Source organism: Phoca vitulina, unplaced genomic scaffold (genome assembly GCF_004348235.1).
Source record: "Phoca vitulina isolate PV1807 unplaced genomic scaffold, GSC_HSeal_1.0 scaffold9, whole genome shotgun sequence".
NCBI lineage: Eukaryota > Metazoa > Chordata > Mammalia > Carnivora > Phocidae > Phoca > Phoca vitulina.
The window spans coordinates 44,697,745-44,715,971 of NW_022589712.1; the positions used below are offsets into that span (position 1 = coordinate 44,697,745).

General features: G+C 34.6%; 1 protein-coding gene across 1 annotated transcript in view; it reads right to left on the reverse strand.

The window, feature by feature from the left end:
• RFX6 (regulatory factor X6) overlaps positions 1-18,227 on the reverse strand; it is a 56,056-nt gene that overhangs the window by 16,158 nt on the left and 21,671 nt on the right. The window contains exons 7-9 of the mRNA XM_032407425.1: positions 5,358-5,465; positions 1,108-1,185; positions 878-991 (exon numbers count right to left, since the gene is read on the reverse strand). Coding sequence (XP_032263316.1) covers positions 878-991; positions 1,108-1,185; positions 5,358-5,465 — 300 coding nt within the window. The remainder of the gene's footprint in view (positions 1-877; positions 992-1,107; positions 1,186-5,357; positions 5,466-18,227) is intronic.

Sequence of the window (18,227 nt, forward strand, 5' to 3'; positions counted from 1 at the left end):
TTAGTTACCAACGAATTGACCTTGGTAATCATGTGCTGTTTTATAGACTAAAAGCTGACCATTCTTTAGAGATGGAATGAAGATCTTGCAGAAACTCATTCTACTGCTCCTCCCTGGGTCCGCTACGAGGAAGGAAACAGTTCATTTAAAGGTACTTAAACTCAGGACTTTTGTGTTGGACTAAAAATAAACAGACCATTTGTAAAAAAATAAATAAATAACATGTTTTAAAGAATATTTCTGGGAGGTACTGAATGACAGTCCAAACAGATTTATCCAGATTGCAATGCAGTTTTCTCCCTCAGCTTGGACCTTACTGCTGCTCTAAGTAGAGGTCAGACTACCAAGGAATTAGTGTCCCCTCTTCCCAGATAAATGTTTGGCTAGAAGGCCAACCAGCTCATCTTTGTTCGTGGTGTCTTCAGGAACCTTCTGTAGACACTTGAGGACTCTTACTTGGTTTGAGAACAGAAATTGACGTTAATACATTAAAGCTAGAGGTTTCCAGTATTTTTAAGTTGTTAATCCGATAAGAGTGGTTAATTCTGCTTTTCCCCCAGAACACGGATAGTGAAAAAGCCATTCTGTTATTCACTCTGAAAACACCTTAAACAGTTAATAAAAATTAACTAAGTTTTCATGTATTATTAGTGAGTATGGGACGTTTAGAATCATTCTTAACTGTAAGAAATTTTGTTTTCATGTAAATGTACATTAAAATACACACCTATTAAATATTGCTTTCTCATCAGAAAAAAATAACATTTTATCTCCAGCCAGAAATAACAAATTTATTGAAAATATAATGGAAAAATGTAGACGGAATGCTCATTAAAACAATACATGGTTCGTGTTTAAGATACCCCAAAGAGCTTACCTTATAAAGAATTGAGTCACAAACACAGAAAATGTCAATGATAACAGGGTTTTCAAGCAGGGGAAGAAGATGATCAGGCATTCCTTGCCAAAAGTGTAATAAGAAATGCTGGATCTAGTTATAAAGCAAAAAGTATGTACATTAAGATTCTTCCTTAACACGAACTCATAAAGAACAGGACGAGAAATTACACATAATATGATCAGCAAAGCATTCTTTGTCACCCTTACCTCTTCAAAGTTTCCATTAATTGCATTGTCCAGGATGCACTGGCAGTGAGTTTTATACATCATTATGAGGGTATCAACCTATTTCAAGGAAGAAAACGCTTAACCAAAGAGTCCTTTCAACCCTGCCTTCATTTGTTTATGCATTCATTTGTTCATTCATTTATTCAGCATGCATTTTTTAAGCTCCTGTTATGTACCAGGCATGGTGCTCAATGTCGAGGAATCAAAACCAAAGGCACAGTTCTTATTTCCAGGAGCTTACTGCCTTGTGAAGGGAGAAAGGCAAGCAAATAGACGATTACAATATAGTGTCATATGAACAATGAAAAAGGTGACTGTGCAGGGAGATGTGGGCCAAAGCAACGTTGAATTTTTCTACCTAATAAGCAGATTACCTTTGATTGCGGAAATAAACGTAAAATGGTAAAATATATCAGCTCTTCATACAGTAGAAATAAGTGAGTGCTTGGGCAGTGTGGCATAGTGGTGTGAAGTCAGCTAAAATCCAGCGCCCGGTTCCCCTGCACTACAGTGCACAGGATGCTTGGTCTCTGAACCCTAAGCTTTTTCTCTTTAAGTAGGGTATGAATAATATATTACCCAGATTGAATAAGATGTGATGCACATAGAGCAGTGCCTGGTACACAGTAAGATCTTACTAAATATTACCTGAAATTAGTAATATCAAATGACTCGAAAATTTACCCAAAGAAGATTTGAACGGTGAGTGTCTGTTATGAAGAGTCTCTGTTTCCATGTTACCACAGACATTTGGATAGCATAGATAAAAAGTTGTAAACATATTCTAAAATGGACTAGAACTAAATAGTATTTTAACAAACCAATAATATTCAAATTCAAATCTCTTTATTTTATCAGCTAGAAATATGGCTACTTGTTGCTGGTTGTGTAGTCTAAGTGAACGAGAAGTTGGGCTTAGACGTTACAGGTGTGTGCTTTGCCCATGGACTACCTGGGTTTGAAAACCAGCTCTGATCTGCCACTTACTAGCTATATGATGTCAAGCAAGCCACGTAACATTTGCGTGTTTTAAATTCCTCATCTGGAAAACGGAAGTGATAATAACAGTAAATTTCTAATAGGGCTGTTATGAGGACTAAACAAATTAACACAAGCAAAGTGGTTAGAATAATCCATAATACATGTTAAGAGATTGACCGCTGGAGCTAATTTTATCCCAACAGTATCTAGGGTGATGATGGTGACGGGAGTGTCCTACTCTAACCCTCTCCTCTCCAGCCTTTATCCCAACAGACTAGTGACAGCGCACATCTTGTAGTTTAGCTCAAGGCTATATCACAGTGACGTGCAAATTACTAATCTCCCTGCAAGGAGGTAGGTATGCTGATTACAGGACACCTCTAGCGGAATATGTCACCACTGATGCAACTGAGACATGCTCCATACTTTAGGCAATGATATCATATTTTTAGATAGGTTGCCAAGACATATTTTTAAAACTAAGGATAAGGACCATATGAAAGATAGAAAGGAATTCATAACTGCTGTCAAAAATTAACCCTTTGATCCCTGAAACCTACTGAAGTACAAATAAGCTTTTATCCTCACAAGTATTTCCATTTATGTGTGTCAAAATGCCTTTATACACAAATCAGCAAGAGTTTTTAATCTTACTATTGGTACTACATTTGCTTATTTAATATTTACATAGTTTCAGGACAATAAATTTTTATTGTGGCATACTCTTATTTCTAAACTTAATTTTGCTCAATTTTCTGAGAATAGACACCACATTTATAGAGCGGGCAGGAGCAGAGGCAAGGTTTAGCTTGAGAAAAGTTAGTGAGGGGGGTGGGGGGTGGCAACTGTCTTGAGTGACACCATGATGAGGCAGAAAGTGGCCCAACCAATCCCCACCTCACTGGGATCAACTTCTCCCTGGAAAGTCCCATCCTTTCTGCTTCAAGAAAGGAGGTGAATAAAGTGCTTGGCTCCAGCCCCACCCCTCTTGCTAGAAACTGACAAGTTACCTGGGGAACTTGGCTTCTGGCTAAGAGGGTGAACAGCAAGGTCCAGCTGTCTTCAAGGGACAAAGAGGAGTGTTAGTCCCTGGTGCTCATGATGAGGACCACTGGGAATGAACTTAGAAACCAGGGGTTTTTTAAGCATCCTGATACCTGGGTGAGAAATGATCTACAGACCAGTTTTTCAAGTTGACAAGTAAGGAATTCCTTGGACACTAGCAGAGAAACTGAAATAAACTATTGGAACATGTCCTCACTTCTCTTTTTTTCTTTGTTGCTCTCCCCATCCCCCTCTCTCTCACCAGGAATATTTACACAGCAAACATCTTCATGATATGTTTGCATGTAAGCCATTCTCTCCACAAAGGGGACCCAACAATACCCTCCCCAAAGAACCATGTTCCCTGGACTGTCACTGATTTCCACAGGTTCCCCCACAGACTGCCACATGTTAACATGTACTGGAGATGTCTCAAATCTGAAGTCATAATATCACATAATATCTATAAGGTTTAAAAGAAAAAGGAGACTTGCTTGGAATCAACATCTGAGAATTATCTTCAATATTTTGCCTATTTTTTTTTTAAGATTTTATTCATTTTTAGAGAGAGAGACAGAGAGAGCATAAGCAGAGGGAGAAACAGAGGGAGAGGAAGAAGCAGACTCCCCGCTGAGCCGGGAGCCTGACGTGGGGCTCCACGTGGAGCTCGACGTGGGGCTCGTCGTGGGGCTCGTCGTGGGGCTCCATCCCAGGACCAGGAGATCATGACCTGAGCCAAAGGCAGATGCTTAACCATCTGAGCCACCCAGGCGCCCCTATTTTGCCTATTCTTAACAGGAAGAGTAAGTCATCAGAATGGGCCCTGGAAGTTACTGTGTATCTCTACTTATCTGTCAATAGATCTTTCTATCAATGTGTTATTTTATTGCCAGTTTCCACAGAAAGCCCACTACTAAAGTAATCAGTTGGACGTTAGTTACTCATATTCCTCTTGAGGTGCTGTCTTTGCACCTCAAGAATATGCACTGACTTAAAAATATATTAAAGATATTTTCCTGGGGCACCTGGGTGGCTCAGTCGTTAAGCGTCTGCCTTTGGCTCAGGTCATGATCCCAGGGTCCTGGGATCAAGCCCCACATCGGGCTCCCTGCTCCACAGGAAGCCTGCTTTTCCCTCTCCCATTCCCCCTGCTTGTGTTCCCTCTCTCCCTGTGTCTCTCTCTGTCAAATAAATAAATAAAATCTTTTTTAAAAAAAAGATATTTTCCTTAAGGGGCACCTGGGTGGCACAGTTGGTTAAATGTCCGACTCTTGGATTCCTCTCAGGTCATGATCTCAGGGTTGTGAGATCAGCCCTGGGGCAGGCCCCACCCCCAGCTCCCCACTCAGTGCATAGTCTGCTTGAGATTTTCTCTCCCTCTCCTTTTGTCCCTTCCCCCTGCTCATGTGCTTTCTCTCTCTCTAAAATAAGTAAATAAATCTTTTTTAAAAAGGTATTTTCCTTAAGTACTAATGAAAAATTAACTTTGGTTTAAGAAGAATGTAGAAATCATTATACCCTGATTTAATACTACTAGCAGGAGCTATCAGTCATTCAGTAGATACTTAGCAAATGACTTTAGAAGTTCAGAAATAGAGGAGGATTTGCTCTTAGATTTTATTATATAAGCATTGAAAAGTCACATTGAAGATTATTTATAAGCTGAATCCTATGAAAGTGTTTCTTCTTTAACTTTCAAAAAAATTGCAAATACATAAGGGAACACAGAATTTTCGAATGGAAAGGAAACTTTGTCAACCTCTATACAGTCCTTGCATTCATTTAGGTATCTCCCCCTCAATGCTTGGAAAAAATTCTGTCCCAGAGAAGTGTCTGATGACTATTTACTGAAATTATATGAAGCTAATTAAAAACATAAAGCTTATAATTAAAGAAATTGCATGTGATAGACACATTCTAGTATTTTCTTCCTTGATATTGAGTTTTAAATAAAAAATAATCTTTACTCTTTTGAGGTTTATTTTACAAACTTCTGATTACATACTATCATGGAGATGGTAAATAATTAATTGGAAAGTGTTTAATCAATGTTAGTAAACATTTGTCCCTCCTATAAATCAGTCAATTATGTGTGATTATGCAGATTTCTGACTGCTTCCTGCAAGTGCCATGAGATTCCCAGCAAATTGAGATATGGAAACAACATATCAGAAAATCAATAGAGAAGTATCTTTAATTGATACCTTGTCTTTAGAAATGCATCCTTGGTACACAAGGTGTTGAGCACTGGGGAATTCTGGAAGAAGCGTTCCAGTTTTTGAACTTAGTGAATATTTACGAGTGAAGCCACCCTATATTTGGAAAAATGAAAAGAAATAAGTCATGATCAACTATTTGGCTCCAAAATACAATTCTAATAAAATAGAAACCCACAATTTAAACAATTTTGCCTATTACTTTGGATTTTAGTTTTGAATATTTGTCAGTTTGCACAACTTTTAGAAATTTAATTTTAGTTCACATTCGTTAATGGCATAAATTTTGAAAGATCCACTTTTAAAACTGTTGAAATTATTTTAACTATAAGAGGATCAAGGATTGCCAAATCCATTTATGGATTACTAAATCCTTTATGGATTAAGTAAACAAGATGATGAGAAGTTAACTAATTTATGTAGTCTCAGAAATAATTAGTGGTAGAATTGTGAATGGAGTCTAAGTCTTCTGATTCCCAAATTAGTACCATGGACTTTCTCACCTCAACCTTCCCCCACCCTAAATTTAGTTATGTGTTCTTCTTTTGAATCCCTTTTGGGGGAAAGTACACCTTTGGTAGTCTTCAGAAAATTAGAAAAAATGACAAATGACAAAAATATATAATGTTGCAGGATTGACATACCTACAAAAAATCCACACAGAAAGGGAGAATGCATATTTATGACAGAACCAGAGCCTCAGCAAATCAGTCTCCCCAGGTCATAACTACTCGTTCCTGCTCCTCAAATAAAGTTTTAACAAACTGATCTCTAATCAAATGTTTGGGCAAAGAATGAAATTGTGACTATGGTAAAGGAAGTAAGGTATTCCTGGCAAGGACAAAATTTCATTCCTTCTCATAGTTTTCCTATATTTTCTTCTAGAGTTTTTGTGTTTCTTTGTCTCTGTCATATTGAACATTTAATACTTATATAAGTTGGGTTCCTACCCTGCCTTATCATTCCCAACCTTTGTAGACTTGCAGACTTACATGCTAAATCAGGAAGAAGTTGGGAGGACTTCTCAGTCCTTAAAGCAGATATTTTAGATATTTTGATTTCTTATTGACTGATTTGATATAAACTTTCCAAAGATTTTATATTAAAAGTGCAGTAGAAATATATTTCTTTCAGGTTAGGTTTTAGTTTTCATCCTTGCTACTCTCCGTTTTCAAGTATAGATAGAGAAGGCTTATCCTGATTAAATAATTTTTAAGAAATTAATAAAGAACATATACATGATTAACTATCATGAACTGATATATTAGCACAGTTTATCCCAATCCATTCTATTTAATCAGTCTTAATTATTCAAGATATGCACTCAAATTCTAATTTCAGGAAAGTTTACACTTTTTTCTTATACCTTTTCTCATGGATGGAAAATCATGTTTATTTGTCCCAAGAAAGTAATTTAGTGAAATTGGAAGAGAGAGAGAAACAGAAACAAAAAAATGTCAATACATAGTGTTGTGTTAAATCTAAGTTAGGAATAAGAGAATATTCTCATTTCCATTAGCAAATATAATTAATAATCAAAATCTTACTGCAAAGGGGGGAAAAACAGGTTCAGAAGATTTTTAATAGGTGAGTTTTATCAAGCATTCAGGAGACAGATATTTTCAAACTTAAAAGATTTTTTTCAGATAGTGAAAAAGAAGAACCTTGTCCCAGTTCATTTGAAAACTTTTATGACAAAGGTAGACAAGGACAGAAAAAGAAAGAAAAATCATAGGCCAATCTTGGTTATTATCATACTTGAAACAGTACCAAATGAAACATTAGCAAACCAAACCTAGCAGTCTATAAGAATGATCATAACCAAGTTAGGCTTTAACTCACCACATTGACAGAAGAAAAAAAGGGGAGTGGAGAATACCATATATAATCATCTCAATTGATAACAGAAAAAGCATTTGTTAAAAATCCAACTACCAGGGACGCCTGGGTGGCTCAGTCGGTTAAGCAGCTGCCTTTGGCCCAGGTCATGATCCCAGGGTCCTGGGATCGAGTCCCACATCAGGCTCCTTGCCCAGCAGGGAGCCTGCTTCTCCCTCTCTCTCCTTCTGCTTGTGCTGTCAAATAAATAAAATCTTTAAAAAAAAAAAAAAAATCCAACTACCATTCACTTCTCTCTCTCTCTCTCTCTCTCTGCCTATCAATGCTAGAAAAGAAGAAAATTTCCTTAATCATTTAATAATCAAAATATTAAAAAAATCAAAATAATCTATCAAAAATCCATAGCAAATATCATACTCAATAGTAAGATACTATAAATGTTCTCTTAAAAATCACAAATGAGATAAAGTTGCCTACTCTAGCCTCTTTTGTTCAACAGTTAATAGCCAGAGCAGTAAGGCCAGAAAAAGTAATGAAAGAGTAAGTTTATTAAAAGGGAAGAAAAAAAACTATCATTATTTGCAACTGATGCAGTTGATTACATTAAAAACTAAAACAAACTGCACAGAAATTTTTAGAATTAACAACAGGGGTTTTTTTAAGCAACAATGCTGGATACAAGATCAATGAAAAAATCAGTTGAATTTCTAAAACCAAAGAACAAACATTGAAAACATGCAATAAAAGAGACACTGAATAAAGTAACAACAAATATTAGAAGATGCCTAGGAATAAGTCTAACAAAAGAAGAGCAAAATATTTATAAGAAAATGATTAAACTGGGGCACCTGGGTGGCTCAGTCAGTTTAGTGTCTGACTCTTGATTTCAACTTGGGTCATGATCTCAGGCTTGTGAGATCAAGCCCCATATTGGGCTCCATGCTGGGCATGGAGTCTACTTGAGATTCTCTCTCTCCCTCTTCCTCTGTCCCTCCCCCCTGCTCACCCTCTCTCTCTTTTTCTAAAAAAAGAAAAGAAAATGATTAAACTTTATCAAAAGATATTAAATTATGAATAATAAGATTCAATGTTGTAGAAATGTCACAGATTGATCTATTTCTTCAGTGCAATTCCAATCAAATCCCATCAGGGTTTTCTGTGGAAATTAATAAGCTGATTCTAAAATGTGTGTAGAAATGCAAAAGACCAAGAACACACAACACTCGTGATAAAGATGAACCAGCAAAAAGAAAACAGGAAAAATTCATAAATTTGTGGAATTTAAATATACTCTTAAACAACCAATAGATCAAAGGAGAAATCACAAGAGAAAAGAGATAATGCTTAGAGATGAATGGAAGTAGAAATATGACACATCAAAATTACAGGATGCAGTAAAAGTGGTGCTACAGGGGAAATTTATAGCTATAAATGCTTACATTAAAACACAAGAAAGATCTCAAGTCAATAATCTAAAGGAACAACTTAAGGAACTATGAAAAGAACAAATTAAACCCAAAGTGGGCAGAAGAAAGGAAATAATAAAGATCAGAGCAGAGATAAATGAAATAGAGAATACACAAACAATAAAGAAAATCAGTGAAACCAAAGGTTAGTTCTTTAAGGTCAAAATTGACAAAGCCATAAGTAGATTGACTTAAAAAAATAATAAAGAAGATTCAAAGGACTAAAGTAAAAAATAAAAAACTACTGATTCCACTGAGAAAGGACTTTAAGAGAGTACATGAACAAACTGTACATCAACAAGTTGGATAACCTAGATGAAATGGATAAATTCCTAGAAACACAAATTCAACCAAGGTGGAATCATAAAGAAAGAGAATATCTGAATCAGTCTATAACCAGTAAGGAAATTGAATCAGTAATCAAAAATCTGACAAAGAAAGGCTCTGATCCTCATGACTTCACTAGTGAATTATACCAAACATATAAAGAAGAAATAACATCAGTCTTTCTTGAAGTTTTCCCAAAAATTGAGGAAGAGGGAACACTTTCTAACTCATTCTATGAGGCCAGCATTATCTTGATACCAAAGTCAGACAAAGACACCACAAGGAGAAAAAAAAAATAAATCTCATGAACATTCATGCATAAATCCTCAGCAAAATACTAAGTGAACTCAGCAACATATTAAAAAGACTATACCCTATGACCAAGTGAGATTTACTCCTTGAATGCAAAGATGGTTTGACACACAAAAATCAGTGTCATATACCACCTTAACAGATTAAAGGGGAAAAAACACATGATTATTTCAATTGATGAATTTGACAAAGTTTGACACACTTTTATAGTAATAATAAACAAACTAGGAATACAAGTAAAGTACTCAATGTAATAAAAGGCATATGAAAAGCCCATAGCAAACATCATATTCAATGGTGAAAGACTGAAAGTATTTCCTTTAAGATCAGAAACAAAGCAATGCCCATTTTCAGCACTTCTATTCAACATAGTGCTTCAAGTCCTAGCCAGAGCAGTTAGGCAAGAAAAAGAAATAAAATGCAACCAAACTGGAAAGAAAGAAGTAAAATTATCTCTGTTTTCAGATGATATGATCTTATATGTAGGAAACCATAGGGATTCCAAAAAAAAAAAACCAACCCTATTACCCTATTAGAAATAATAAATGAATTTAGCAAAGTAACAGGATACAGTTAAAATGAAAAAATCTGAAAAGAATGAAGAAAACAATTTTATTTATAATAGCATAAAAAAGAATAAAATACATGGGAATTCACTTAACCAAGAAGGTGAAAGACTTATATAATGGAAATTATAAAACAATGTTCAAAGAAATTAAAACATAAGTGGAAAGACATCTTATGTTCATGAATTGGAAAATTTATTGTTAAGATGTCAATAGTACCCAAAGCAACCCATTGATTCAATGCAAAATCCCAATGATGGTTTTTGCAGAAATAGAAAAATATATCCTAAAATTCACAGGGAATCCAAGAGACCCCAAATAGTAAAAATAATCCTGAAAAAAAAAGAACTAAGTTGGATGGGTGCCTGGGTGGCTCAGTCATTAAGCGTCTGCCTTCGGCTCAGGTCATGATCCCAGGGTCCTGGGATCAAGTCCCACATCGGGCTCACTGCTCAGCGGGAAGCCTGCTTCTCCCTCTCCCACTCCCCCTGCTTGTGTTCCTGCTCTCGCTGTCTCTCTCTGTCAAATAAATAAATAAATAAATAAACAAAAGAACTAAGTTGGAGAATTAACACTTCCTGATTTCAAAACTTACTACAAAGCTACAATAATCAGAAGAAACTAGAGCTGACACAAAGACAGACATATAGGTCAGTAGAACAAAATAGAACACCCAGAAATAAACCCTCACAAAAACTGCCAAATGATTTTTGACAAGGGTGCCAACAACATTCAATAAGGAAAGGACAGTCTTTTCAACAAACGGTGCTAGAAAAACTGGATATTCACATGTAAAAGAATGGAGATAGGCCTTTACTTAATACCATGTAAAAAATTAACTCAAAGTGAATCAAATACCTGAAATATCAGACCTAAACTATACAACTCTTAGAAGAAAAGACAGGGCAAAATCTTCATAACACTAGATTTGGCAATATTTCTTAGATATGACAAGAAAAACAAAAATAGACAAACTGGACTTCATAAAATTAAAAACTTCATAAAATTAAAAACTTTTGTGCATCAGAGAACATTCAACAGAGTAAAAAAGGCAATCAATGCAATAGGAGAAGGTATTCTCAAATCATATATCTGATATGGGATTAATATGCAGGACATATAAAGAACTTGTAAAACTTAACAACAAAACAAGCAACCTGCTTCAAAAATGGACAAAGGACTTAAATTGACATTTCTTTAAAGAAGATATATATTAATCAACAAGCGCATGAAATGGTATTCAACATTACTAATCATTAGGGAAATGTAAATCAAAGCCACAAGGAGATACCTCTTCACCCTCATTAGGACTACCAGTATTAAAAAAAAAAAAAACAGAAAATAAAAAATGTTGATGAGGACAGGTATGATTATATACTGTTGGTAGGAATGTAAAATGGTATAGTTGTTGTGTAAAGCAATATGGTGGTTCCTCAGGAAATTAAATAAGGAATTAGTATATGATGCAGCCATTCTTCTTTTGAGTATACATCCAAAATAACTGAAAGTAGGGTCTCAAAGAGATATTAGTAAGCTATGTTCATAGCAGCATTATTCAATCCAAGTGTCCATTGACAGATGAATAAATAAGCAAAATGTTGTATATACATGCAATGGAATATTACTCAGCCTTCAAAAAGAGGGAGATTCTGACTTATGCTACAACATGAATGAACCTTGAGGACATGATGTCAGTCCCAAAAAGACAAACACTATGTGATTACACATATATGAGGTACCTAGAGTAGTCACAATCATAGAGACAGAAAGTAGAATGGTAGTTTTCAGGGGCTAGGCGGAAGGGGGAGGGAGGAGTTATTGTTTAATGAGCATAGTGTTTCAGTTTTGCAAGATTAAAAGTTCTGGAGATGGATGGTGGTGATGATTACACAACAATATAAATGTATTTAATACCACTGAACTGTGTACTTAAAAATGATTAAGATAGTCAATTTTGTTATGTATATTTTACCACAACAAAAAAAAATTGAAAACATTGCAGATGAAATAGGGACTTAAGTGTTAAGAGTAACTTTCTACTTTTAGAAGAATATATAGAAAATATTTTAGGATCTGGAATATACACAGATTTTTTAAAACAAGATACAAAAAAACACTAATCATAAAATTAAAAATTATCTTCATTGAAAGACACTATAGAATGTTGAGCCATGCCACCAACAGGGTGAAGTTATTTACAACACATAACCTACAGAGTATTAGTAACTAGAATATTAAAGAACTCCTAAGAATCGAATTTTTAAAATAGAAAAATTATGTGATCTGAGCAAATATTTCATAGAAGAGAATTGACCATTAAAAATCAAAAAAAATGCAAGCTTATTTTTTGATGTAGTTATTAAAACAATTTTTAAATGAAAATCACAGGCCATTTTACACCCATTGGATTGGCAAGAACTAAAATATCATTCAAGGCCAAGGATCAGTGAGAATGTGGAACAAAAGGAACGCTTACACACAGTTGGACAGACATAAATTAATACAATAATTTTGGAAAACAACTTAATCTTAACCAGTAAAGTTACACATTAAGCATATCCTAGAACCTAGAATTCCATTTCTGTACCTGTTCATAGAATGTTCATAGCAATATTGTTTTTCAGCCAAAAAAAAAAAAATTCACCAACAATGGAATAAATAAATGCACTGTGATATTTTCATACAGTGGAATATTATACAGCAGTACAAATAAAGGTATTAAAACTACATGTACATCAACATTGATGAATCACAAAATCTAATGCTGAATGAAACCAGAAAGTCACAAAAAAATGAATCCATTCTATGTAGGGCAAATAAATACATTGGCAATAATAAACAATACATAGAACTATCCACCACTTTTAAGTATACAGTTCAGTGGTATTAAGTACATTAATATTGTTGTGTAGCCATGGACCACACTGTTTAGGTATATATTCATAAGTGATCAACTTTAAGGAAATACAAAGGAGTGATTAACACCAAATTGTGGAAACAGTAACTTTTTGTAGGGAGGGAGGGAGAAGTGATTGGGGTGGGAGCACAGAGAGGACTTCTCTCTGTTCAACTATGGGGTAGGTCTTGAGTTTTTATCTTATGGCTATTTTAAAAGTGTGTGTGTGTGTGTGTGTGTGTGTGTGTGTGTGTGTGTGTGTGATAAACAATACACTTCCCAATAAAAAATATTAGAGTGCTAAGGAAATACATATTAAAGAACAAAGTATATTATATGTCTTTTATTTAAATATCTATTTAAAACTCTCATCTTGATAAAGAGTAGTTTTGTGTCCTAGCAGCTAGCAACATGTGGAACATCAACATGAGGCAAAAGTGCCCAAGGAAGAATTTTAAAAATTAAATATGTTGGATATGTTAACAATGGTGTGCAAAATTGGTATAAATCAAATAATAATATGCTGTCTAGAACATGTAGCACAAAAAGAAAGGAACGATTGATAAGCTGGGAAAAAAAGTAAAACATGATCATTTTAATTACACTAATATGTTTGCTATTTTAATTGCACTAAAATTAGTGCCAGGTCATAGGCCAGCTACAGAGGTCTGGGGTGTGTGTTGAGTGGGGGAGGGTTCCCCTCATCTGATGACTTCAGTACTCTTGGGTAAACTATTAAAAATCTTATGTCCAAAAGAAAACAAGAAGAAACCTACAGAAAAGAAACAATATGATTAGAAGGCAAGAGGGTCTGATTTATGAGGAAAGATTAAAGGCTTTAAGCAGCACAGTTTGACTAAGTGATGACTAAAAGAGAGCATGATAACACTCTGCAAATATTTGCAAAGCATATACCAAGGAGGGAGGATTTGTTATTTATCTTGGTGCAAAGTTGTTAAACTGGCCATGAATGGTCGATGTTAAGGAGAAGGAAATTCAGGCTATCAGGGAAACTTCCTGGTTGAAATGTACGAAGTCAAGGGGCTGACTCCCTAAGAAATAACAGCAACTTCACTACTGGAGCTTAGTTAAAACAAAATTTGGCTCACACTAAGAGATTCACAGGGAAAAAAAAGGCTTTCTTTGATCAGGGCAAAGTTTTGAGACTAGGCTTTGTTAGTTTTATTCCTGAGGATTAAAAGAAACATTCTCTAAGACATTTCTGAAATTTGAACCACTGCATTTGTGAATAAAAATTAAAAATAATTTAAAATAATCAAAATTCATACCACTAACTGATAATTACTCTTACAATCCTCTTCCTGTCTTTCTGTTTTGCTTTTCTCGTGTTTTCATTGTTTGCTTTTATATTATGAACGATCTAAAACTTTAAAAAGCTGTAGATAAAAAGTAATAAATAGCCATGTACTAACCAACCTGATTGAGACATTACACATTTGAAATATGAAATCAGCCTCTGTAGCCTTCCCTAATCTTATTCCCTTCATTCCCCACAAGAAATAATGTTCTTCGTTTAGTTTATATCATTCCTATTTAAACCTCTAAAACTTTACTTCATCTGTAAATACTCTTAAGCAATATCGACTATTGCTTTAAAACCGGTACCATACAGTATGTATCCTACATTCAATGAGGTTTTTTTCTTTTCACCCAACTATAGAGGTTTTTGAGATGAGTCTAATTTGATTCTTATAGCTATAGTACATTCATTTCCAAAGCCCTGTAGTATCACCTTGTATAAATATACTAAAATTTATTCTCTCACTACATCATAATGGACATTTATTTACGAGCCTTCTGAGATCGCAAACACCACTCCGGTTTGCCTGCCTGTGCAGTGTGAAGGTTTCTGTAGGAATGCAGTCATAAGGTGCGTGCATCTTCACCTTTACTAGTGACACTCCCTCCTGCTGTTCCTGAGCCTTCCTTTGCTCCACACTTGTAGCAACACTTATTTTCAGACTTTTTAACTGCTGTTACTCCAATAATAGTGAAATGATTATTCATTATGGTTTTAATTTGCATTTCCCTGATTAAAATTTCCCTGATTAAGTTGAGCCCTCTTCATATGTTTATGGGCAAGAATGGTATTCAAAATATTTGTTGACCATATGTTAGGAAACCTGGTCAGTCAGAAGGGGCGGCATGAACACCAATACTATTTCTGGTTATTCTTTCTCATCTTGTGTGAATTGCATGTTCATATAGCATGTTATATTTCTATTGGGTTGTCTTTTTATCATGGAGTTGAATATTTTACATGTTCTAAAACAGTGCTGTCTGACAGAACTTTCTGTGATGATGAAAATGTTCTATGTCTGCACCATCCAATACCATATGTGGTTATTATGGACTTGAAATGTGGCTAATGTGACAGAGAAACTGAATATTTTATGTAATTAATAGCTACATGGGGCTAGTAGCTACTATATTGCACAGCATAGTTATACATATTAATCCTGTCACCCATCTATGACATACAAATATCCAATTTTCTTTACATATTTGAAGCCATATATACATATATTTGCTTTGTGTCCTCTTTTCTTCCTAATTAATATTTTTCCATGTCATTAAAAGAGACTCTTAATAAATGAAATCATATTCAGTCCCATAAAAGTCCTATAAATGATGTAACCATTCCTTTATTAGTAGTAATTTAGGTTGCACAATTTTTCACAATAGCCAATTACAATTTTTGCATAATATTTTGTAAGCATTTTCTGTTACTTCTTTATGTGAGATTCATACAAAAGTGAACCTGTGGGAGAAAGAGTATGATCACTTTAAAGACTTCATACAGACCTTCCAACTATTTTCCAGGGAGTTTGTTCAGTGGTCACCAGAAGGATACAAAAGAGCTTATCTCACCAGACCTTCACCACCATCATAATAATTTCCTAATATTTGATAATTATATAATTTTAAATGTTATTTATTTTTTGCTTATTTGGCAATCCATCTTTTCATGCATGTATTGGCCTTATCTTCCTTATGTGTATTTTCTATTCATGTCTTTTATTCTTTCTTGTTGTCTTCGTATTTTACTATAAATTGATAAGATTTCCTTATTAGTAGAAATATTATCCCATTGTCATATTTGCTGACAATATTTTCTCCAGTTTTTCTTTTGACTTCAAATTTTATATATGATGCTTCTGCTACAAAGTAGTTTTCAATTTCTCCCTTCTATATTTTTCCTTTGAAATTTCTTGTTTTCATCTTAGAAAATCATTCCTTATCCAGAAATGAAGTAGATACAAATGTTCCCTTCTAAGTATTGTTTTTATATTCAATAATTTATATGAAATTCATACAAGGCATGAGTTATAAACTTTTTTCCAAAATAGTCCATTTTTCTAACATTATGCGATGAAGAATTTTATTTATTTATTTGGTACTATATCTTCCTCCAAAAAGGACTTAAGACAATTCACTGAAAAAAAATTTTGTTTTCCTTCATTGGTTGTAATGTCTCTTTGGTCATACATTAAATTCTTATGTATACTAGGGTCTTTTTTCGGGGATCTAATTTCTGTTGTAGATTTGTTCCACCTACAGTTGAGTCTGTATCATAGTGTCATAATATTTTGATATTTGCCAGACAGGTCCCTTTTGGCTACTCTTGTTTACATTTCTCTTAACTATTACTTTCTGTATATTGTTCTAGATCGAGTCTACAGCCATTTTAATCATTTCCAAAAATTAATTACCCACGCAAAATTTTACTGGGATATTTTATGTCAAAATTAATATAGGAAGAATCGGTACATTTGTAATAGCTAGCATAACTATCCAGGTATGCGGTATGTCTTTTCACTTAAAATTTCCATTTAAAATAAAAAGTTTCTGCACAGTGAAGAAAACAATCAACAAAACTAAACATTAACCTACTGAATGGGAGAAGATATTTGCAAATAACATATCCGATAAAGGGTTAGTATCCAAAATATATAAAGAACTGATACAATTCAATATCCAAAAAACAAATAATCCAATTTAAAAATGGGAGAAGACATGAACGGTCATTTCTCCAAAGAAGACATACAGATGGCCAACAGACACATGAAAAGATGCTCAACATCTCTCATCCTCAGGGAAATGCAAATCAAAACTACAATGAGATACCACCTCAGACCTATCGGAATGGCTAAAAATCAACAACACAAGAAACAACAAGTATTGGCGAGGATCTGGAGGAAAAAAAACCCTTTGCATTGTTGGTAGCAAAGCAAACTGGTGCCGCCACTGGAAAACTGTATGGAGGTTCCTCAAAAAATTACAAATAGAGCTACCTTACTATCCAGGAATTGCAGTACTGAGTATTTACCCAAAAATACAAAAACAGTAATTCAAAGGGATACATGCACCTTTATTTACAATAGCCAAATTATGAAAACAACCAGTGTCCATCAATAGATGAATGGATAAAGAAGATGTGATATATATATTCTTATATATATATATATGTATATATATAAGAATATTATTCAGCCATTAAAAAAGAATGAAGTCTTGCCATTTACAACAGCATGGATAGAGCTAGAGAGCATAATGCTGAGTGAAATAAGGCAGTCAGAGAAAGACAAATACCATGTGATCTCACTCTTCTGTGGAATTTAACAAAACAAACGAACAAAGGAACAAAAAGGAGAGAGAGACAAACCAAGAAACAGACTCTTAACTATAGAGAGCAAACTGATGGTTACCAGCCGGGAGGTAGATGGGAGGATGGGGGAACTAGGGGATAGGGATTAAAGAGTACACTTACCATGATAAAAAAAATAGTTTTAAAAAAATAAGTAAAATTTTCTTCTATGCCTGCATTTTTTTTCAAATAGGTAATATGCTTCTCTTATTATGGTTGCTCCTAAATATTTTGCATTTCTGCTGGTTCCTGAAATTTAGTATTATAATGCCCTACGTTTCTGGTTTTTCAGGGACTGTTCTCACCTCTCTAGTTGGGAATCCGTGAGAAAATTAAGTCCTACAGAAAAAGATTTGAATGACCACTTTCAGAATTTTCCAAAGGATAGCACTTAGCCAGTACCATTCTATATGCCTAAAAGAGCTTGTTCCTTACAAACCTACAATCCTTACATACAATGAGTCCCTTGGGCTACATCTCTGTGGGCATCCTGATTGAGAAGAACTGGTACTTTCTTTAAGCTCTTCAAACTCTTTTCTTCCCCCATGATTTTTACTCACTGCAGATGACTTAACTGACTAATAATACCACAGAGAGAAATATAAAACCACTGAACTACCTTAATTTCCTGCCACAAAATCTACAAATCTACTTGCAACTGAACTTAACCCTCTCCTCTTTCCTGTTTTAAGGAGAGAAGTGTTCCTTCTCTCTAGAGCCACTTCCTCCACTCTGAAGCTCTTCCCTGTGTACCCCTTTGGTGACTCTGTGCTCTCAGCTTTC